This window comes from Arachis duranensis, chromosome 8 (assembly GCF_000817695.3).
Source record: "Arachis duranensis cultivar V14167 chromosome 8, aradu.V14167.gnm2.J7QH, whole genome shotgun sequence".
Classification (NCBI taxonomy): Eukaryota; Viridiplantae; Streptophyta; class Magnoliopsida; order Fabales; family Fabaceae; genus Arachis; species Arachis duranensis.
The window spans coordinates 6,124,444-6,147,877 of NC_029779.3; the positions used below are offsets into that span (position 1 = coordinate 6,124,444).

The window sequence follows — 23,434 nt, forward strand, 5'->3', positions numbered from 1 at the left end:
ATTTTAATAATAATTTCCATTTTTAAAATAGCAAATGAACTGCCGAATTTTTTATGCAAGAATTTTCTCTATTGTGATTTCTATCTTTCTTTTCCCTCTCAGTAGGTTTGATTTCATTCTTTTGAATTAAAATTTGAAGAAAATATCCACTTTTGACTATTTGTTCAGAAAACAAAGCGTATCTTTTTGTTGTAAAATAACTAAATAAATAAATAAAAAGAGGTAACAAATATAAAATATGAAATATAATTAAATAATTCTAGTAGTAATATTTACCACAATTACTATCTCAATATAAAAGAAATGATTCATACATATATTGAATATATATTTTACTAATATATGTAGTAACATATGAAAGAAAGAAAGAAGAAAAGTTTTATATGTAAGCAATATAAATAGAGAGAGAGAATTGTTATTAGTAATATAAAAGAGAGAAGATTTTTATTGCTCTATAAACCCAAGCGAGACTTCACCTATTTATACAGGTAATAAGCCTTAGTTTTCAACCTTCATTAACTTTTAATTTGATCTTGGAAGGTGATTTCTTTGCATGGGAAAGATTAGCCGCCCAATTAATAAATGGGCATTCATTACATTCTTATCACGACACTTTTCAATTTTAGAACTTTTATGAGTGGGGCTTGTTGATGTATCAGTGGTTCACAGAGATGCTTAGACTAATTAATAAGATGGTTGGAGGTCAGTTTAAAAATTTTGAATTATGTCTTTTGGATAAATGGTTAGGGATTAAAAATTACATTTATTTTAAAATTTGAAGCATGTTAAAATTTGTTTGGGATGCTAAGAATTAGAATTCATTCAAGAGTTGAATTCTTTTTTTTTTGATGCAGTCAGCTCCTCAGATTCTGATGCAAATTCACATATATTTTGTGACCGAAACACCAAATTATCAAATTTCTTGCTTCTTGACTCTAACAGAGACTCGTCGTGACTGCTCTTGATATGTGTGTGTCTCCTCTTTATGTTTTTTCTCTATCGTTTCAATATATATCTCAATGACACTTTATTTACTCGCTCAAAACTTAACACGTTCAGAGAGTGACGATACAATATCCCTCTTGCTCGAATAATAAGCACTAGCATTTAACTTCAATTGCTAGCTGCTACCTTATCGTATGTAACCGCAAACTTGTTGAATGTTGAGTTAGAAACTTATTCTACAACTTTATATACCATATAGCCTAGAGCAGAGTGCGTTGATCTTGTGATGCAATTCACCTTTTTTTCTGAATTGTGCTTGGACTTTCCTAAACTTTTCGTGAGTATACACCTGTTAAAATGAGCTTTTATTGAGAATTTTGTTGCACACGGTATGACGGTATGAAAAGCTGCAGCATTTGATTCTCTCTCTCTCTCTCTGCTCTCTGCTTCCTAGGCAATTATCGTACTTTTTGACAAATTGGATAAGTGAGCTATTCTGCGTAATGAACTTGTTAAAAAAAATTATGCATGCTCTTGCTCCTTTGTGTGCTTCTCATCCCGACCTAAAAATGGTAATCGAGATAAACTAGAATCCATAAATGACGATCTTCGAAAAGCTATGCAAAAATGCCTAAATCACAACTAAAATACACCGAAGAACATGCAATTTACACCTCTACTTCACAGGCAAAACACATAATGAAATTAATAGCATCACTTAAATCCTAATAAATAATATTACATGAAAACCACTTGTTGTCCCCAATACCATACTTCATCAGAAAATCATTCCAATTCCTATCAAATGATTCCTTTGTAAGAAAGTTCCAAACAACATGACTCATCTTGTGTTCGATTTTTTCATGTCGCTTGTAGCCATTTGATTTTTTTGGAATCTTATTCATGATGTGCCAAATACACCACCTGTAAATTGTTGTAGGCATACAAGTCTCAATAGTTCTTTGCATCGATGTGCATTGATCGGTAAGAATGCCTTTCGGAGTCTTTCCTCCCATGCAACGAAGCCAACATTCAAATAATCATTTGAATGATTGAATATCCTCGTTTTTTTTATCAAAACACATCCCAAAAGTGTTGACTAACCGTGATGATTCACCTCGACAAAAGAACCAAAAATCAAATTATACCTGAATACCATGACACAGAAACAACATCGTTAATCCACCAAAATGATATCTCTTTACACCAAAATGGTACCAAATAAACATAAACCAAAACAACATATTATCTGTTTGTATTGAACATCTCCAAAATACTCACAGGCAGCCTTACTTCTTGCATTGGCCTAAAAACAATCTTATTTTACTGATCAACCTCAAGTTCAAGCTTGAAAAAGAAATTTTGATTATTCTCTTTCATTCTTAATAAGTATTTCCTAAATTCTTTTGCATTCTCTAATTCCGAAATATTCTGCACTTCTCTCGTGATGTAATTTTTCACATCTTTTTCAATAAAACTTAATCCACGATGACCCTCTACTGCTGCAACAAATGATTGGTATGTTTTGCTTGGCCTGATTCCAACTGTGAATGATGCAACACAACCTTCGAAATGATCTAAACACCAATGTCCTTCAATATGTGTATATAAATTTTTGCAGGACGATTTAATCCAGCTGAGGAATTTGTCTTCTCAATTGGAGATATTTTCGATTTTTATTTCTCCTTTTTGCTACATGTAATCAATTGGTTTTTTAATTTCATTTTCCTTCTTATTTATACTCCGAACTCTTATAAGAAAATCTGCAACTTTTGAATAATCTTTGTAAAATTTTGCAGCATCTTTAAACGTGTTAAAAGTCATCCCAACCTTCAGAACAAGGTGCTCATCAACATCGCACAGAAACTGCAAAATATACCGAAAATAATGCACAATACACCATATTATCTAGATTCAGAACTCATCATCAAACATAATAAAATCATATTCAGAACTCATCATCAAACAGAAACTAAAATAATTCAACTATAGAATCATAAACTACAAACAAACTACATTATCTAGATTCAAACCACACCTTACTACTTGATTCGATTCAAAACAATAATACAATTCATCCTCGTTCAATTAAAAAGTCTGAACCTGTAAATACACCGAAAAGTCCTCACAATACACCAAAATAGTTCTGATATACACCGAAACGAAAAATACAATAGATTCATTAGAACTCCTAAAATTCATTCAATTCAAACCATCTACAATGAACAATAATTTTCACAAGCAATTTCATAATATTATTCACCTACAGAATCATAAACTACTTACGAAAATATTAACTAGAATTGAACCACACATCAGCCACTTCATTGGATTCAAAATAATAATCCACTTCGCTCTAGTTCAATTGACAGTCTAAACTTGAATCATTCATTATCTTCAAAACTGATTTGAGAGCTTAATTTCAAAAATGAACGTAGAAAACGAAGAAAATTGAGAAAAATGAAGAAAAAGAACACAGAGAAACAAAGGAAGAAAAATGCAGAGAACTCAAGGATGGAAGATCGAAGACGCTGATGAAATTTGAAAAAGAAAACAAAATCCTTTCGAAAAAGGCAGTTATATATTCGTGTGTTGATTGAAAAATTGATTAGATTAATGGCGCGTGAAATGAATTAGGTTAAAAAAAATGATTTATATGTGAAGAATATTTATAAAAAATATTCTTATTTATAATTAATAAAATAACTTTGCCGATGATAAAATTATAATAAAAAAATTAATTTATATAAAAGTTATTCTAAATTAACGAATTGAATTTTATTTTATTAATATATTATAGTCATTTTAAATTATAAACTTAAATTTTAAATAAAAATAAATTCTTTTTAAAAAAATAATTTTTTTCGTATTAAATGATTTGTAAACAAACTCTTAATAAAATCCATAATGTTGTAAAATAAAAAAATAAGGAAGAGAAAATAAATATAAAATAAAGAAGTATAAATAAAAGAATCTAGTGTTAAAATTCACCAATATTATTATCTCACTATAATAGAAGTAATTCACATACATTTACTAATATTATATATGTTATAGCTTATACTCACAGAGAGATAAAGAAAAAGAGAGAGTTTATATTATATATAAAAAAGAAAAGAGTATTTCGTTGTTGCTAGGTGTGTTGTTTCAAATGTTCGCTTCCTCTATTTATACACACAAAAAATATTCTTTTCTATTGTAAAATAAATAAACAAAGAAGATATAATATAAAATAAAGAAATATAAATAGAAGAGTGGAGTATTGATATTCGCTAATATTATAATCTTAATAAAGATGACTAATATATATGAAAGATACAAATTTATTTGTTGCATATGTAAAAGAGAGAGAGATTAGTATTTCATATATTGACAATATAAAGAGAGAGAGAATTGTTGTTATTATTGATTGTGTGTTCTGTCTCAACTACACTACCCTATTTATATACATATAAGGGGTCACATTTTTTAAACTTAATTAATTGTAATCTCTCTTGATATCCTGAGCAACATTGAGAAATGGACATCTACATCATACTTATCATAACACTCCCTCTTGGATGAACATTTAGGATTATACTTCGTTAAAACTATACTAAAAGAAAACCTAATGGAAAAAACTTTAGTGAAGGAAAAAGAGTACAATATCCTTTATAATGAGTACTGCCTCATTAAAAACCTTGTCAAGAAAAACCTAATGAAAAAAACCTGACTAAGGAAAAAAGAGTACAGTCTCTCCCTATTGTCGACATCATTTAATATCTCGAAATTGGCGCATCCCAATCTGATGTACCAATTTTTCAAAGGAGGATTTTGGAAGTGACTTTGTATATAAGTCTGCCAAATTATTGCTTGAACGGATCTATTGGACATCAATTGTTCATTGATTTTGAAGATCACGAGTGAAGAAGAATTTGGGAGAAATGTTTCGTTCACCTTTGACGTATCTACCCTTAAGTTGAGCAATGCATGTTGTATTATCCTCAAATAGGATAGTTGGAGCTATCTTATGATCAACCAGTCCACATGATGAAAGAATATATTGGATCAAACTCCTGAACTAAAAACACTCGCGACTTGTTTCATGTATCGCTAGTATTTCAGCATAATTAGATGATGTTGCTGCAATTGTCTGTTTCGTGGACCTCCATGATATAGCTGTACCACCATATGTAAACAGGTATCTTGTTTGAGATCTCCTTTTGTGTGGATCAGACAAGTATCCCACATCTGTATAGCCAACTAATTGTGACTTGGATCCATGTGGATAAAACAATCCCACATCAACCATTCCATGAATATATCAAAAAATTCGTTTGATTCCATTCCAATGTCTTCTGGTTGCAGTAAAACTATACCTTGCTAATAAATTCACAACAAATAATATATTAGGTTGTGTATTTTTAGCAAGATATATTAGAGCTCCAATGGCACTAAGATATGGTACTTCATGACTAAGGATATATTCATTTTCTTCTTTAAGATGGAATTGATCCTTTTCCACATTCAAAGACCTTACGATCATTGGGATACTTAATGAATGTGACTTATCTATATAAAATCTCTTCAAGATCTTTTCTGTGTATGTTATTTGATAATAAAGATTTCATTTTTTGTATGTTCGATCTACAGGTCGAGACAAAATTTAGTCTTTCCAAGATCTTTCATCTCAAACTCTTCTTTTAGAGTTTTTATAATTGTTGGAATCTCTTCAAGAGTTCTAATGATATTTAAATCATCAATGTACACATCAATTATAATGAATCCAGATGCAGATTTCTTTATGAAAATACATGGGCAGATATCACCATTCTTAAATCCATTTTTGGCAAGATACTCAGTATACCACATTCATCCAGTTTGCTTTAGACCATAAAAAGATCTTTGCAATTTGATTGAGTATAACCTTTGTAAATTTTTATTGGATGATTTAGATATCTTTAATACTTCAGGGACTTTCATATAAATATCATGATCTAATAATCCGTATAAGTAGGCAGTTACCACATCCATTAAATGCATATGTAGTTTATGATATGCGGATAAACTGACCAAATAACGCAATGTTATTGCATCCACTACAGCGAATATGTTTCTTCATAATCTACACCGGGCCTTTGTGAAAAATCTTGTGCCACAAGTCGAGTTTTGTAGCATACAACTTCATTTTTCTCATTTTATTTTCTCATTAATACCCATTTGTATCCAATAGTTTTTACATCTTCTGGTGTACGGACTACAGGTCCAAAGACTTCATGTTTTGCAAATGAGTCTAATTCAGCCTTCATAGCTTTTTCCCATTTTGGCAAATCATTCCTTTGTCGACATTCTTCGACTATTCAGGCTCAAGATCCTTACTTTCATGCATGATATTTAATGCCACATTATATGCAAATATTTTATTGAGAATTATTTTATTTCGGTCTCATTTTTCTCATGTAAAGACATAATTTATCGAGATCTCGTCATTTTCACAATTTTCAGGTACCTGAACCTCTTCTAGCATCAAAATTATATCAGAATTCTGGACAACTGCAGGTATCTTTACATGTCTTTTTCAACAAGAATAGTATTTACCTCTTTTCTTTTTCGAGGATTATTATCTTTGGAACCGACAGGTCTACCACGCTTTTGGCGTAAATTTATTTCAGTGGCCACTTGTTCAACTAGGACATCTATGTGAATTGGGGCATTTTTAGCTGATATATAGGATTTGGTTATTCTTTTTGTACAGAAAATGCATCGGGTAATTCATTTTCTATTCTTTGCAAATGTATAATCTTTTGAACTTCTAGTTGACATTGCCCTGATCGAGAATCTAAATGCATCAAGGATGATGCATTCCAATTAAGTTCCTTCTCAAGAAGCTTATTCTCTCCTCCCTAATGTTGAAAATTTTGATTCATCAAAATGACAATCCACAAATTAGACTTTAAATACATCTCCAGTTTGTATCTCAAGATACCTCACTATAGAAGGAGAATCATATCCAACATATATTTCTAATTTTCTTTGGGGTCCCATTTTGGTGCTAAAAGGTGGTGTAATTGGAACATATATCGCGCACCCGAATATTCTTAAATGGGAAATACTTAGCTGCTGGCCAAAAGCTAATTGCGTAGGAGAGAACTTATGGTAACTTGTTGGCCTCACACGAATAGGTGCTGTAACATGTAAAATAGCATGCCCTAAACCGAGGTTGGGAGATTTGTTCTCATAAGTAAGGGTCTAGCAATTAGTTGAAAGCGTTTAATAAGTGATTTTACTAACCCATTTTTTGTGTGAACATGAGCTACTGGATTTTCAACACTTATTCTATTAGCTATATAATAAACATCAAAGATTTGGAAAGTAAATTCACCAGCATTATCAAGACGAGTTGCTTTAATTGAATTTTCTGAAAACTGTACTTTTAATCGAATAATTTGAGCAAGTAATCTCGCAAACTCCAGGTTGCGAGAAGACGATAAGCACATATGTGACCATCTAGAAGATGCGTCTATTAGGACCATAAAATATCTAAAAGATCCACATGATAGATGAATAGGTCCACATATATCGCCTTGAATCCTTTCTAGGAATTCAGGAGACTCAAATCCAATATTTACTGCTGATGGCCTTAAAATTAGTTTTCCTTGAGAACATGCAACACAACAAAATTCACTAGATTTAAGAATCTTTTGGTTCTCTAGTGAATATCTTTGAAGCTCAATAAGTGCTTTAGAGATTTACTAGACAATAGTGCATTATTTATTATGAATTTTGTTCCTCCAGGAAACAAAATTATAGCTCTTCCGGAGTATTCTATCATATTGCCTGAGCCAATAATAGTATTAACATATTCTTCTTTTGGCACAAGATGAGTAAAATATATATTACTTTTGAGAATAGTGTGTGAACTTGCACTATCCACAAGGCAAACATCTTCACTATATGTCTTTGCTATTTTCTTCAAAGACAAATAATAATAGTAAAATGAGTAGAAGTATAGGCGCAGTAAAATTATTTTCTTGATTGTTTTTCTAAGAAATACTGTATATAGTATCATATACTAAAAATTTTATTATTATTTTAGGACTTGACACATTTAATAATCTTGAAAATCATAAACATAAATATTTTATAAAATATTATTTATATACATTCAAATGCATAGAAAATAAAACTTAACAAGAAGTTTATTATTTATTTACATGAATACTTAACAATGTCACATATTAAACTATTCCATTATTAATCAAATGACCAATATTTTCTTCAAGATCCTCAAAGAAATTAGATACTTCATAATGAGTGGTGTAATTTTTAGCATCGTTTGAAATAAAATTCGTCTCCTTTCCTTTGTCATATTTTTTCAAAGATGTTTGAAAAAGATCGACTAAGTGTCTTGGGGTACGACAGGTACGAGACCAATGACCCTTTCCACCACAACGGAAATATTTATCCCCTGTTGATTTATTTTACCCATTATTTCTTTCTTTATCCCACTTCTAGTGATATCATTTCTTGTGAACATAATTTTTCTTCCTTCTATAATTTTTCTTGTTACCAAAATTTTGTCATTTACCTCTTCTAAGATAATGATTTGCCGCATTTGTTCCAGAAAATGGGGCGGCGCCAGCTGAGCGCACTTCATGATTTTTTAAGAGGAACTCATTGTTGCATTCAGCAACAAGAAGGTAAGAAATTAGCTCAGAATATTTTTAAATTCTTTTTCTCGATACTGCTGCTGTAAGAGCATATTCAAGGTATGGAAGGTCGAGAAAGTTTTCTCTAACATATCATTATCATTTATCTTTTTTTCACATAATTTGATTTGTGAGGTGATTCAAAATATTGTTGAATTATATTCATTTATAGATTTAAAATCCTGTAGACGCAAGTGCGTACATTTATATCGGACTTGAGGAAGCATAGTTATCAAAACCGAACCGGTAATCGACCCGGTAAAGTTATTGGGTCACTGGGTTAGTGGTTCAACCGATGGGTCAGTGGTCGAACCGTTTAACCCGATAATAATTAAATAAATATATAAAATTATAATACAATATGTATTAAAATAATAAAAATTAGTGTTTAATATTTTATATTATTTAAATTTAAATAAATTATATATAAATTTCATTAGCTTATTACTTTAATATGATATATATAATGAGACAATCCCACTCCCCTCCCCTGCGAGATGCTAAAATGACACTCCCCTTCCCTTTATTTTATAAATATACATTCCCCTCTCTTCTAACTTTTAAAAAATCTCTTTTTTAATCCATTTTAAACTTTTTGTGTTTAACTAATGTTAAATTTCTACATTTTTTAAGACATTAAATAAATTTTTTTAGTAAGATTATTTTTTAATATCAATATATATTAATTGTTATATACATATTAACAGTGGTAAGATTTTTTTGTTTAATGTTAAAATAATATATATTGATATCGAAAAATTAATATAAAATATAAAAATAATTGTTAACAAAAATTTTGGTAAAATCACAATTTAATAATTAAAAAATTATTGAAGGGTAGGTATCTTAGAAAAAATAATTTAATTATTAATTTTTTTAAAAGTATTTTGGTAAAAATACAATTTAATTAATAAAAAAATTTATTAAAGGGTATTTTGGTAAGCAAAATTTAATGATAAAAAATAAAATTTTTGCTAATAGATATTTTTTCAAAAAATAATTTATTTTTTCTTAAAAAATAGATAAAGTTAATATTAGTTAACACAAAACATTTAAAATGGATTAGAGAAGATGTTTTTTAAAAGTTAGAAAGGAGGAGAATGTACATTTATAAAATAGAAGAGATGGGAATGTCATTTTAGTATCTCGCAGAGGAGGGGAGTGAAATTTTTCCATATATAATTTATATAAATTATTAGCCTTTAATTTAATGGGTTTAATCTAAAAAAAGTTACATATAAATAAAATTAATTTTACACATGAACTAGTGTATGGTTGTAGGTTTAAGCATTGTCACGTGAACTTTGTTATTATATATCTTATTATTAGCCTATAATTTACAAAGAAAAATGTCTGACTTAGTGGCAAGGGTGCAGAGTCTTTTACAGGAGGTTTCTAGATTCTGAGCTTTTGTGAATTAATTCACAAGGTGCTTCTACTGTGATTCAGCATGTCCGCTGGTGCACTGTGAAGACGCGTGGGTCATGTGCCCGAACCGCATCGGTTTGCATTGAACTGCCCGGTTTTCAATGAGTTTGATTGCTATTGACTGGGCTATTTGCAAGAACGTAAACCGACATAATGAAAATTTGTTATTTGAATCTTCCTAAAATTTGATTAGAGTCTCGTGATAACGTATTTTAAAATAAATAAATAAATAATATATAATATAAAATAAAAAAGTCCTTTAATGTTGTAAAATATGAAATGAGAATCTATCATCCTTATCACAACACGTAATAAGATTAATTAACTTAGGATTGAATTGAAGTCAACAAAAACCAATGAATGTTGACTTGGTGGTGGAGCCACAGAGAAACTTGGAAATTGAAATCGAAACGGAAACAGAATGAAGAAGATACTGGTGACTGGCGCATCTGGTTACCTCGGCGGGAGGCTCTGTTCTGCCCTCCTTCGACAAGGTTACTCCGTTAGGGTCCTCGTTAGGCCTACCAGCGACCTCTCCGCAATTCCCACACCTTCCGAAACTTTCTACGGCGACATTACAGACTACGCGTCCCTCCTCCCCGCATTCGCCGGTTGCTCCGTTGTCTTCCACGTCGCCGCTCTCGTCGAGCCCTGGCTTCCCGATCCCTCCAAATTGTTCTCCGTAAGCTTTAAGATTCCCCTCTCGTGTAATTCAGTCAATCCTTAACTGATTTCCCCCTTTCTTTTCTTTTGACCATTGCGTTAGGTTAACGTTGGAGGATTGAAGAATGTTTTAAGGGCGTTGAAGGATACCAAGACAGTGGAGAAACTCATATATACGTCGTCGTTTTTCGCTCTTGGACCCACTGATGGAGCCATTGCCGATGAGAATCAGGTATAATAAGGAGTTTCATTGTGTTAGGGAATCGTTCTTGTTCAAGATTAGGCGTTTGATTTCATTTCAGGACGTGTCTAGTACTACTAATTGGAACTTGAAATTGCAGGTGCATCATGAGAAATTTTTCTGCACGGAATATGAGAAATCAAAGCTTGCAGCGGACAAGATTGCGAAGGAAGCTGCATCAGAGGGTGCACCAATGGTCCTCCTTTATCCAGGGGTAATCTACGGTCCTGGCAAGGTCACTGCAGGGAATGTTCTTGCTCGAATGGTATTGTTACTGTTTCTTCACTCCAGTTATCTTTCTTGTGTTGATCTATCGTAGGATATAAAGATGCATGTTATGGTAAAATTGAGTAAAAATGATGAAGAGACGAAAATCCTCTTTGATAGATGGTTGGCTGGGATATAAATTGTTTAAATTATGATACAGTTATACATGTTCATTTAGCTTAGAATTATAAATTTGCATTTGATCAGATAATAGAACGCTTTAATTGGAGACTACCTGGTTACATAGGCAAGGGAAACGATGGATTTTCCTTCAGCCATGTTGATGATGTTGTTGAAGGGCACATTGCGGCAATGGAAAAAGGAAAACCTGGGAGTAGATACCTACTGACGGGTGAGAATGCATCATTCAAACATGTTTTCGATCTGGCTGCTGCCATAACTGATACTAGGAAGCCAATACTTAGCATCCCTTTGTGGATGATTGAAGCATATGGCTGGCTCATGGTTTTATTCTCTAGAATCACTGGAAAGCTTCCCCTCATCAGTCCACCCGTAAGTTCTCTAGATTTAGCACTTGTTGAATGTGCTATAACTTATAAGATTGTTATCGTTATGTAATGTAAGCTTTAATCTTTCTGATTTGTTTTTACGTTCTTAATATTATCGCTGGGTTTTAATCTTTGGACCAGACTCTGCATGTTTTAAGACACAAGTGGGAGTATTCGTGCGCGAAAGCTGAGGAGGAGCTAGACTATAGGCCTAGAAGCCTGAAAGAAGGACTTGCTGAGGTGCTACTCTGGTTGAAGAATGAGTGCTTTATAACATATTAGTCACCACATTCCATGGCTCTCTACAGATTCAGTTGATAAATTTTAATGGCTAAATGAATAACAATGGGTACTTTTTATAGAGGAAAAAGACATTAACCAAAAAAAAAAGGAATAAAAAATCCGGTGTGAAATAATTTTATTTTACATTTTGGCAATTTTTATGGTGCCGATAGAAAAAATAAACATGGATGTTGTCCTTGTGTGTCAACTTGGACAACGCTTCTGCTGGTGAGCTCTGCTGCCTGCGTCAGGCTCTATGCTATGGCTGTCTAGGAGTCCTGTTTTCGTTCTTTGCAGTAAGATTAATTAGATATAATTATGTTGTTAATTATTAAACAGTTATGCTACACATACAAGTTTTTTTGACTTATAAGTCTTACAAGTTGGGTTAAATCTAACAAAAACTATTCTCACCCAACTCAAGCGTGTTAAACAAGCGCGTTACTCAACCATTTTCAAAGCGTGCTACTCACTATTATTGACGATTCTTCTTCTTCTTCCTCGATCAAAATCACAACCGTTGAGATTCAAGGCACATTTGGAAACTCTGAAGAAACTTTTAAATTTCTCGCAAACAGTCTACGAAATTAACAAGCAAACATCAAAATTTTCATAAAAAAACACCAAAAAGAAAGAAGAAACATTATTTAATGTACTGTTTCACTAATGTTTTAGGTTTTTCAGATTTCTCTTTTTGATTTTGAAGGTTAAGCATTATATCGTCGTATTTCTCTTTTATTAAGTAGATTCAGTATATATTCTTGGTTTAAAGTAGATATTACAGTTCTGGAGTCGGTTATACTGTTTTACATACTATTAGTGAATGCTTTAACGTATATTTTCATCTGTTTTGTGCATGTTTGGAAGTGAGTTTTATACATATAAACTTTGTAATGTATTTCAAGTGAACTCATATTTGGGTGTATATGGCTGATTTTTAGGTATATATCAATCGAATTCGAACGTGACTGGTGCTTCTAGTGATATTTTGAACTTAAATATCATTTTGAACTCATATAATGTCATGTAATCCAAAAAAAATACAGGTATGTGTCTGGTATATATCAAAAGTATTCAAGTGTAATTGGTGCTGTTGTGCTTGTGCTTGTGCTTGTAGTGTTATTGTATGCATGTTTGGTTGACTTGAATATCATTTTGAACTCATATAATGTCGTCTAATCAGAAAAATAATAAATGTGTATGTGACTGGATTTGAGCATATGTAGCTGGTATTTGGGTGCATCTGGCAGTTATTTCGGAGTATGTTGCTGGTATTTGAGTGTATATGGCTGGTATTCGGGTTTATGTGACTGTTATTTGGCTGGTATTTTTATTCATTAACAATATTTTTTATTCCTTACAGTAAAAATGACAGGTAAGAGCCAAGGTGAAAAAAAAATACAATGAAAGCACATATATATCTTAGACCAAGTCAATTTTTCCTAGTATAAATATAGCTTATTTAAATGACTCTCATTTTACTTTGTTTACAGCAAACAAAGGATTTGAGATGCTCAACGCGTATATTGAATGAAAAGTTTGAAAAAATGAGTGAGTCAAAGAAGGCCATCATTTAGGAATTAGGATTTGGTGGTCTAATGCATATCCCGCCGATGAATGTGCCACACAAATTGTTGAAGGAGTTGGCTAATTCCTTTAATTTGGACAAAAACAAATTGGACACAAGGTATGGTTCGTTGAAAATTAAACCCAAAAAAATAGGAGCTGCCCTTGCCTTCAATGCATCAGGTAACTGATTACAGAAAATTTCTATACTTGCATTCTCTATAATCTATTCTTTTTAATATATTATTCTGATCTCATGTAATCAAGAAATAAATTTAGGTGTATATGGCTGGTATTTGAGTGTATTTCAAGTGATTTGAAGTGTAATTGACTTTCTTTTTTATAGGAGACCATTTTCTCAAAAAAGTGAGTTTTAAAGAACTTTATGAGGAGAACAAAGAGATTTTTAGAAGGTTCCAGGAAAAAACATTAAAGAATTTGACCGATCAGATGATGGATATCGGTGTTGATAACGATCAAGATCGCTTAATGTTCAAAAGGATTTTCATCCTCTATAATCAAATGGCGTTCTTGTTGCTAACTACCATAAACAAAGTATCTCCTGTCCATCTAACTCTAATTTTTCAACTTGATAACATAACGGAGTGCAACTAGAGTAGCCGTGTCTTCAATTTCATCATCAAAGGCATAACCAATTATCGTTTGAAAAAGAAAAAAATCAATTGATGGCTGCCTCTATACCTTGATGATAGTATATTTTCATCTAACAAAACACACAGACAAGAAAGGAGAAGCAAATCCCTGGACTGCCTTGGGTTAGCCATTGGAATAGGAAACTACTGGTTGCGATGATCAGAGCAAAAATTGATGGTTGTACGGTAATTGAATAGAATACTTTCTCTAATTTAGGTATATTTTATTTATGTAGATGGTGTAAACTAACGTTTAACTGTTTCAGGGCATCGTCAATAGGGCAGAATTGAAAAAGAAATCGAAGAAAATGAAAGAGAAAGAAAAGAAAGAAAAAAAAAAGACAAAAAAGAAGAAGGTAAGTTCATTCGAGAGTGATTCATCGGAGAGTGAATTTGCTTTTTCCTCTGAATCTGAGTCTGAACAAGACTCAGAGGAACCAACAAAAATAAGGAAACAACACACCAGGACAGCTATAAAGTAAGTAATATTTTTGGGTGTATTTGTCATTTTTAGGATGTTTTTTGTTAATGATTGTTTGCTCTCCAAAATGTTTATATAAAAAAAGAAACAAATTGAGGAGGATTCTTCTTCAGAAAGTGAAAGTGAATCTGATGATGAGTAAGATTCTAAAATTGTCATTACATTGATTTCTTTTCTGTTTATTATCAAAATTTGATGTATTAACATAGTGTTTCTCATTTAATTTCAAAAGTAAAGAATCGTCACCAATAATAAAACAAAAATCAAAGAAAAAATCCAGACTCCACCCGAAAAGTATGCATTGCTTTTGGGAGTATTTTATCATCAGTTTTGTTGTGTTTGTCTGATTCATACTTTTTTTATTTCCATGACGTAATCCAAAAAAAGAAAGCATATTGTTGAGGATTCGACTTCTGAAGAACAAATTGAATCCTATGATGTGTAAGATACGTTGTAAAGCTATCTTACCCTTTATCATCAAAATTTTATTTGCTAACATATTCTTTTGCATGTAATATCAGAACTGATGTAAGAACTGAAGAAATAGAAGAGTTCTTCAGAGAATCAAAAAAGAAAAAAACCAATGAAAATGATGCATAGTGGTATGTTGAATTTGGGTGTATATTGCCGATTTTAAGATGTTTTTTGTTATTGATAATTATTTTTGCTTTTCCAGGATGAAGGAAGCTGGGCTCCCATCGATGGAAGGTCACTATGATTCATCCAAAATGTAAGATTCTTTATTTGATAGAATTTTGAGATCCTAACTTAATTAAATAGTATTTTTACTGAATGATGTTTATTCTATGCTTAGAATGTCGGAGGTGAGCTTAGGAAGCGAAGATGATCCTGTGTTTTAAACACAAACGGATCAAAGCAGTGTAACAAACCCAAGGATAGCATGTAATTTCTGTTTCTAATACCATTTGCTAAGATTAATTAGATATAATTATGTTGTTAATTATTAAACAGTTATGCTACACATACAAGTATTTTTGGTTTACAAGTTTTACAAGTTGGGTCAAGCCCAACAAAAACTACTCTTACCCAACTCAAGCGTGTTAAACATGTGCGTTACTCAACCGATTCCAAAGCGCGCTACTCACCATTATGAACGAATCTTCTTCTTTCTCAATCAAACTCACAATCATTGAGATTCAAGACACATTCGAAAACTCTGAATAAACTTTCAAACTCCTCACAAACGGTCGACGAAATCAACAAGCAAACATCAAAATCTCCATAAAAAAACACCTAAAAGAAAGAAGAAACATTATTCAAGGTACTGTTTCACTAATGTTCTAGGTTTCTCATACTTCTCTTTCTGATTTCGAAGGCGAAGCATTATATCGTCGTATTTCTTTTTTATTAAGTAGATTGATTATATGTTCTTGGTTTAAAGGGTGAAACTGTTCAAGTCGGTTATATTGTTTTACGTACTTTTAGTAAATGGTTTAACGTATTTTTTCATCTGTTTTTGTGTATGTTTGCATATTTGGAAGTGAGTTTTTATACCTATAAACTTTGTACTGTATTTCAAGTGAATTCATATTTGGGTATTTATGACCCATTTTTGGGTGTATATTAATCGAATTCGAATGCGACTGGTGCTTCTAGTGACATTTTGAACTTAAATATCATTTTGAACTCATATAATATCATGTAACAAAAAAAATATAGGTGTAAGTGTCTGGTATATTGATGAGCGGATAATTTATACGCTTTTTGTCATTGTTTTTAGGTAGTTTTTAGTATGATTTAGTTAGTTTTTAGTATATAATTATTAGTTTTATGCAAAAACTATATTTCTGGACTTTACTATGAGTTTGTGTATTTTTCTGTGATTTTAGGTATTTTCTGGCTGAAATTGAGGGACCTGAGTAAAAATCTGATTCAGAAGCTGAAAAAAGACTGCAGATGCTGTTGGATTCTAACCTCCCTGCACTCGAAATAGATTTTCTGGAGCTATAGAAGCTCAATTGGCGCGCTCTTAATTGCGTTGGAAAGTAGACATCTTGGGCTTTCCAGAAATGTATAATAGTCTATACTTTGCCCAAGATTTGATGGCCCAAACTGGCGTCAAAACGCCGGTCAGAGACCCTTTTCTGGCGTTAAATGCCAGAACTGGCATAAAAGCTAGAGTTAAACGCCCAAATTGGCACCAGGCTGGCGTTTAACTCCAAGAAAAGCCTATGCACGTGAAAGCTTCAATGCTCAGCCCAAGCACACACCAAGTGGGCCCCAAAAGTAGATTTCTGCATCATTTACTTATCTCTGTAAATCCTAGGTTACTAGTCATTATAAATAGGACCTTTTACTATTGTATTTTCATATCGAGAGATCTTTAGATCATTTTGGAGACTATCTTTGTATCACTGTTGATCTCTTGATCACGTTTAAGGGGCTGGCCATTCGGCCATGCTTGGACCTTCATCACTTATGTATTTTCAACGTTGGAGTTTCTACACCTCATAGATTAAGGGGTGGAGCTCTGCTGTTCCTCATGAATTAATGCAATTACTACTATTTTCTATTCAATTCAAGCCTATTCTTGTTCTAAGATATTCATTCGCACTTCAACATGATGAATGTGATGATCAAGTGACACTCATCACCATTCTCACTTATGAATGCGTGCCTGACAACCACTTCCGTTCTACTTGAAAACAAGCTTGAATGTATATCACTTGGCCTCCTAGTCCACGACGCATGGTTGTCTCTCCTGACAATAGAGCCTTCCATTCTGTGAGATCAGAGTCTTTGTAGTATAAGCTAGAATCAATTGGCAGCATTCTTGAGATCCGGAAAGTCTAAACCTTGTCTGTGATATTTCGAGTAGGATCTGGGATGGGATGACTGTGACGAGCTTCAAACTCGCGAGTGCTGGGTGCAGTGACAGTGCGCAAAAGGATCATTGGATCTTATTCCAACACAAGTGAGAACCGACAGATGATTAGCCCTACGTAACCCGTAGCCGGACCATTTTCACTGAGAGGACGGACGGTAGCCATTGACAACGGTGATCCCCCAACATACAGCTTACCATAGAAAGGAGTACGCATGACTGGATGAAAGCAGTAGGAAAGCAGGGATTCAAAAGAAACAAAGCATCTCCATATACTTATCTGAAATTCCTACCAATGAATTACATAAGTATCTCTATCCTATTTTATGTTTTATCTGTCTTTTAATTATCAACATCCCATAACCATTTGAATCTGCCTGACTGAGATTTACAAGATGACCATAGCTTGCTTCAAGCCGACAATCTCCGNAAGAGTATTGAAGTGTAATTGGTGTTGTTGTACTTGTGCTTGAGCTTGTAGTGTCATTATATGCATGTTTGATTGACTTGAATATTATTTTGATCTCATATAATGTCGTGTAATCGAAAAAATAATAAATGTATCGTGATTGGATTTGGGTGTATATAGTTGGTATTTGGGTGTATTTAGCAGTTATTTTGGTGTATATTGCTTGTATTTGGGTGCATGTGATTGTAATTTGGCTGGTATTTTTATCTATTAACAATATTTTTTATTCCTTACAGTAAAAATGACAAGCAAGAGCTAAGATGGAAAAACAATACAATGTAAACACACACACACACACACACACACACACACACAGGTGGAAAAACAATACAATGTAAACACACAGAGAAAGTAAAAATGACAAGCAAGAGCTAAGGTAGAAAAACAATACAATGTAAACACAGCACAAGTCAATTTTTCCTAGTATAAATATAACTTATTGAAATGACTCTCATTTTGTTTTGTTTACAGCAAACAAAAGATTTGAGATACTACACGCGACTATTGAATGAAAAGTTTGAAAAAATGAGCGAGGCAAAGAAGGCCATTGTGCAGAAACTAAGATTTGGTTGTATGATGCACATTTCGCCGATGAATGTGCCACACAAAAGGTTGAAGGAGTTGGCTAATTCCTTTAATTTGGACAAAAACAAATTGGACACAAGACACGGTTCGTTAAAAATTAAACCCAAAAAAATAGGAGCTGTCTTTGACCTCAATGTATCAGATAATTGATTACATAAAACCTCTATATTTGCATTCTCTATAATCTATTTTTTCTAATATATTATTCTGATCTCATGTAATCAAGAAATAAATTTAGGTGTATATTGCTGGTATTTGAGTGTATTTCAAGTGATTTGGAGTGTAATTGGTTTTCTTTTTTTTTATAGGAGACTTATTTCTCGAAAAAGTGAGTTTTAAAGATCTTTCTAAGGAGAACAAAGAGATTTTTAGAAGGTTTCAGGAAAAAAACATTAAAGAATCTGACTGATCAAATGATGGATATCGGTGTTGATAACTATCAAGATCGCCTAATGTTCAAGAGGATTTTCATCCTCTATATTCAAATGGCGTTGTTCTTGCCAACTACCATAAACAAAGTATCTCCTGTCCACTTGGTTCAAATTTTTCAACTGGACAACATAACGAAGTGCAACTGGGGAAGTCATGTCTTCAATTTCATCATCAAAGGCATAACCAATCACCGTTTGAAAAAGAAAAAATCGATTGATAGCTGCCTCTATGCCTTACAAAACTCACAAACAAGAAAGGATAAGCAATTCCTGGATTGTCCTGGGTTAGCCATTAAAATAGGGAGCTAATGGTTACGAGGATCATAACAGAAATTGATGGTCATATGGTAATCTAATTTGGGTGTATTTTATTTATGTAGATGATGTAAACTAACGTTTCAACTGTTTCAGGGAATCGTCAAGAGCAGAAGTGAAAAAGAAATTGAAGAAAATGAAAGAAAAAAGAAAATAAATAAAAAGACAAAAAAGAAGAAGGTAAGTTCATTCAAGAGTGATTCATCGAAGTGTGAAGTTGTTTTTTCCTCTGAGTCTGAGTTTGAACAAGCCTTAGAGGAACCAACAAAAACAAGGAAACAACCCACCATGACAGCTAAAAAGTAAGTAATATTTTTTGTGTATTTTGTAATTTTTAGAGTATATTTTGCTAATGATTGTTTGCTCTCCAGAATGGTATCCAAAAGAATGAAACAGATTGTTGAGGATTTCTCTTCAGAAAAGTGAAAGTGAATCCGATGATGAGCAAGATTTTGAAATTGTCATTGCATTACTTTATTTTTTGTTTATTATCAAAATTTGATGTATTAACATAGTGTTTCTCATTTAATTTTAGAAGTGAAGAATCGTCACCAATAATAAAACAAAAATCAAAGAAAAAAATTCAGAATCAATCCAAAAAGTAAGCATTGCTTTCAGGAGTATTTTATTGTCATTTTTGTTGTGCTTGTCTGATTCATGCTTTTTTTATTTCCAGGACGTAATCCAAAAAAAGAAAGCACATTGTTGAGGATTCGTCTTCTTAAGAAAAAATTAAATCCTATGATGTATAAGATACGTTGTAAAGCTATCTTACCCTTTATCATCAAAATTTTATTTGTTAACATGTTCTTTTGCATGTACTATCAGAACTGATGTAAGAACTGAAGAAATAGAAGAAGTCTTCAGAGAATCAAAAAAGACAAAAACCAATGAAAAGGTTGTACAACGGTATGTTGAATTTGGGTGCATATTGCCGATTTTAAGGTGTTTTTTGTTGCTAATAATTGTTTTTGCTTTCCCAGGATGAAGGAAGCTGGGTTGCCATCGATGGAAGGTCACTATAATTTATCCGAAACGTAAGATCCTTTATTTGATAGAATTTGGAGATTCTAATTTAATTAAATAGTATTTTTATTGAATGATATTTATTCTATGCTTAAAATGCCAGAGGTGAACTTAGATAGCGAAAATGATCATGTGCTTCAAACACAAACGGATCAAAGCAGCGTAAACAAACCCACGGATAGCATGTAATTTCTGTTTCTAATACCATTTGCTAAATTTTGCTAAATTCTTTTGTTATCATTTGCTTCTAATTCTGTATTTTTTTAAGAAAAAAAACCCTTTAATATTCTATTCAAGAAATAAAAGGTAGGAAAAAAAGAAAAATCTGCAACTATGTAAGTTCTAAAAAAACAGACCCCGTGTCTCTTTTCAATGCTTCAGGTGAATTTTGACATTGTTTTGGTGGATTTCAGGTTGACAGTAGATGATTGTTGTTTAGATGAGACACATTCGCAACCTAAACCGCTTAATATGTGAGTTTTACAACTAAATTTTAACCTTCTAATAATCTATTTTAACGGAGTTTTTTAAATTTTACTTTGTTTTTTTTAGAGTTTCGATTCAAGTATCCATGCCTCCGTCGCGACAATAGTAGCAAGCCCTATGCAAATTGAACCATCCCCCCCAAAGTCTCCGAGCAAGAAAATTAACGAAGAAACAATTAAGGGGTAAGGAATAATATTCGGGTGTATTTGGTTATTATTTGGGTGTATTTTTTTCTTATTTTGGTGTATCACATCTGAATTGAGGTGAAATTAGTTTTTTTTTATAATTTAAATCATTTTCTCTAACCCTGCAGCATTCCACAATCCCAGCAACCTACTGAAAGCACACCCACAATACCACCAGCTCCTTCTAAAATGTAAGTTCTACACAGTATAACTCTCTTTCAATGTCATTCGTCTCTTCTTATTCTTATAGTATCTTATATGTCAACATGCAGTAATACACCCCTTGAAGCCACTGCTGCATTGATGATGATCGCCAACACAGCATCCTATGTACCAAAACAATTTTCGATGCCATCATTCAGCCTTGGTTTCACTGATTCAAGAAGGAAGAAACGCTGACTCTGGAGGGGGGACCAGGATCTGAGAAGGAAAAAAGTCTTGAGACACCAATACTAATTGAAGAATTAAAGGAGCTGGTGGAGCAAATTGCAAACACTAGGGTTGCAACATCATTAAATTTTGCAAAGGATAAAAGTTCCTCGCTCGAAAGGTAGCCTGCCGACCAAATTTTTTAAAAAGTTTGAAACTTTTGCAAGGAGGAAGGAATTGTCAGCCAACATGAAAGAAAAGTGCTATCTTTGGACCACAGATGTAAAGACCTATGAGGATGGAGATACTAATGAGTATGAGCCAGTGTGCATCCTCAATGCCCAACAACAATTGCAATTGTCAAAAATTCACTTCGCGTCTCTAAAAGCTAGTACATATATCGAAGCTGGGGTAATATTAGAATAAGATTAATGATCTTATTATGAGCTGTGACTGCAATATTGATTGATGTAATTAATTTGGGTTTTTTGTTTTTCTAGATTGTCACTGCTATGTGTCTGGTTCTGAATAAACAAAATATTAGAAGATTTGAAGACAAATTTAATGTCTCCCCCCAACTATTGTAGTATGGTGTATTGAACTCAATAGTAGGGAGAGATAGTAAATTTGTTCTTCAAATCTTCTAATATTTTGTTTGTTCAGAATCAGACATATAGCAGTGACAATCTAGAAAAATAAAAAATCCAAATTAATCACATCAATCAACATTGCAGTCACAGCTCATAATAAAATCATTGATCTTATTCTAATATTACCTCAGCTTCAATATATGTACTAGCTTTTATAGACGCAAAGTGGATTTTTGACAATTGCAATGGTTGTTGGGCATTGAGGATGCACACTGGCTCATACTCATTAGTACCTCCATCCTCAGGTCTTTACATGTGTGGCCCAAAGGTAGCACTTTTCTTTCATGTTGGTCGACAATTCCTTCCTCCTTGCAGGAGTTTCAAACTTTTCAAAAATTTGGTCGGCAGGCTGCTTTTCAAGCGGGGGACTTTTATCCTCTGTGAAATTTAATGCTGCCGCAACCCCAGTGTTTCCAATTTGATCCACCAGCTCCTCTAATTCTTCAATTAGTATTGGTGTCTCAAGACTTTTTCCCTTCTCAGATTCTGGTCGCCCCTCCTGAGTCAGCGTTTCTTCCTGACTTGAATTAGTGAAGCCAAGGCTGAATGATGGTGTCGGAAATTGTTTTGGTACATAGGATGCTGTGTTGGAAATCATCATCAATGCATCAATGGCTTCAGGGGGTGGATTACTGCGTGTTGACATATAAGATACTATAAGAATAAGAATAGACGAATGATATCAAAAGAGAGTTATACTGTGTATAACTTACATTTCAGAAGGAGTTGGTGGCACTGTGGGTGTGCTTTCAGCAGGTTGCTGGAGTTGTGGAGTGCTGCAGGATTAGAGAAAAGGATTTAAATTATAAAAAAAAAACAATTTCACCTCAATTCAGATGAGATACACCAAAATAAGAAAAAAATACACCCAAATAATAACCAAATACACCCGAATATTATTTCTTACCCCTTAATTGTTTTTTCACTAATTTTCTTGCTCAGAGACTTTGGGGGGATGGTTCAATTTGCATAGGGCTTGCTGCTGTTGTCTGCGACGGAGGCATGCATACTTGAATCGGAACTCTAAAAAAACCAAGTCTCCATCCGAACAATGATCATCTTCTGTTGAGCTGGGTCAATGATTGATTCTTCTTCCAAACCCAACCTGAAATCCACCAAAATATTGTCAAAATATACCTGAAGCATTGAAAAGAAACACGTGCTCTATTTTTTGAGAACTTACATAGTCGCAGATTTTTTTTTTGCTGCCTTTTGTTTCTTGAATAGAACATCAAAGGATTTTTTTTTCTAAAAAATATATAGACAAAATTAGAAGCAGATGGTAACAAAAGAATTTAGCAAATGGTATTAGAAACAGAAATTACATGCTATCCGTGGGTTTGTTTACGC

General features: G+C 32.7%; 2 protein-coding genes across 2 annotated transcripts; both read left to right on the plus strand.

Moving 5' to 3' along the window:
• Positions 1–10,361: 10,361 nt before the first annotated feature.
• LOC107460435 (uncharacterized) lies at positions 10,362–12,396 on the plus strand. The gene is made up of 5 exons (XM_016078802.3): positions 10,362–10,743; positions 10,828–10,956; positions 11,066–11,230; positions 11,440–11,745; positions 11,883–12,396. Exons 1-5 carry the CDS (start codon positions 10,483–10,485, stop codon positions 12,021–12,023), a joined length of 1,002 nt encoding a protein of 333 aa, XP_015934288.1. The 5' UTR covers positions 10,362–10,482; the 3' UTR covers positions 12,024–12,396.
• A 1,127-nt stretch (positions 12,397–13,523) lies between these two features.
• On the plus strand, positions 13,524–14,512 carry LOC110274454 (uncharacterized). The gene is made up of 2 exons (XM_052252503.1): positions 13,524–13,772; positions 13,936–14,512. Exons 1-2 carry the CDS (start codon positions 13,622–13,624, stop codon positions 14,202–14,204), a joined length of 420 nt encoding a protein of 139 aa, XP_052108463.1. The 5' UTR covers positions 13,524–13,621; the 3' UTR covers positions 14,205–14,512.
• The last annotated feature ends 8,922 nt before the right edge of the window (positions 14,513–23,434 follow it).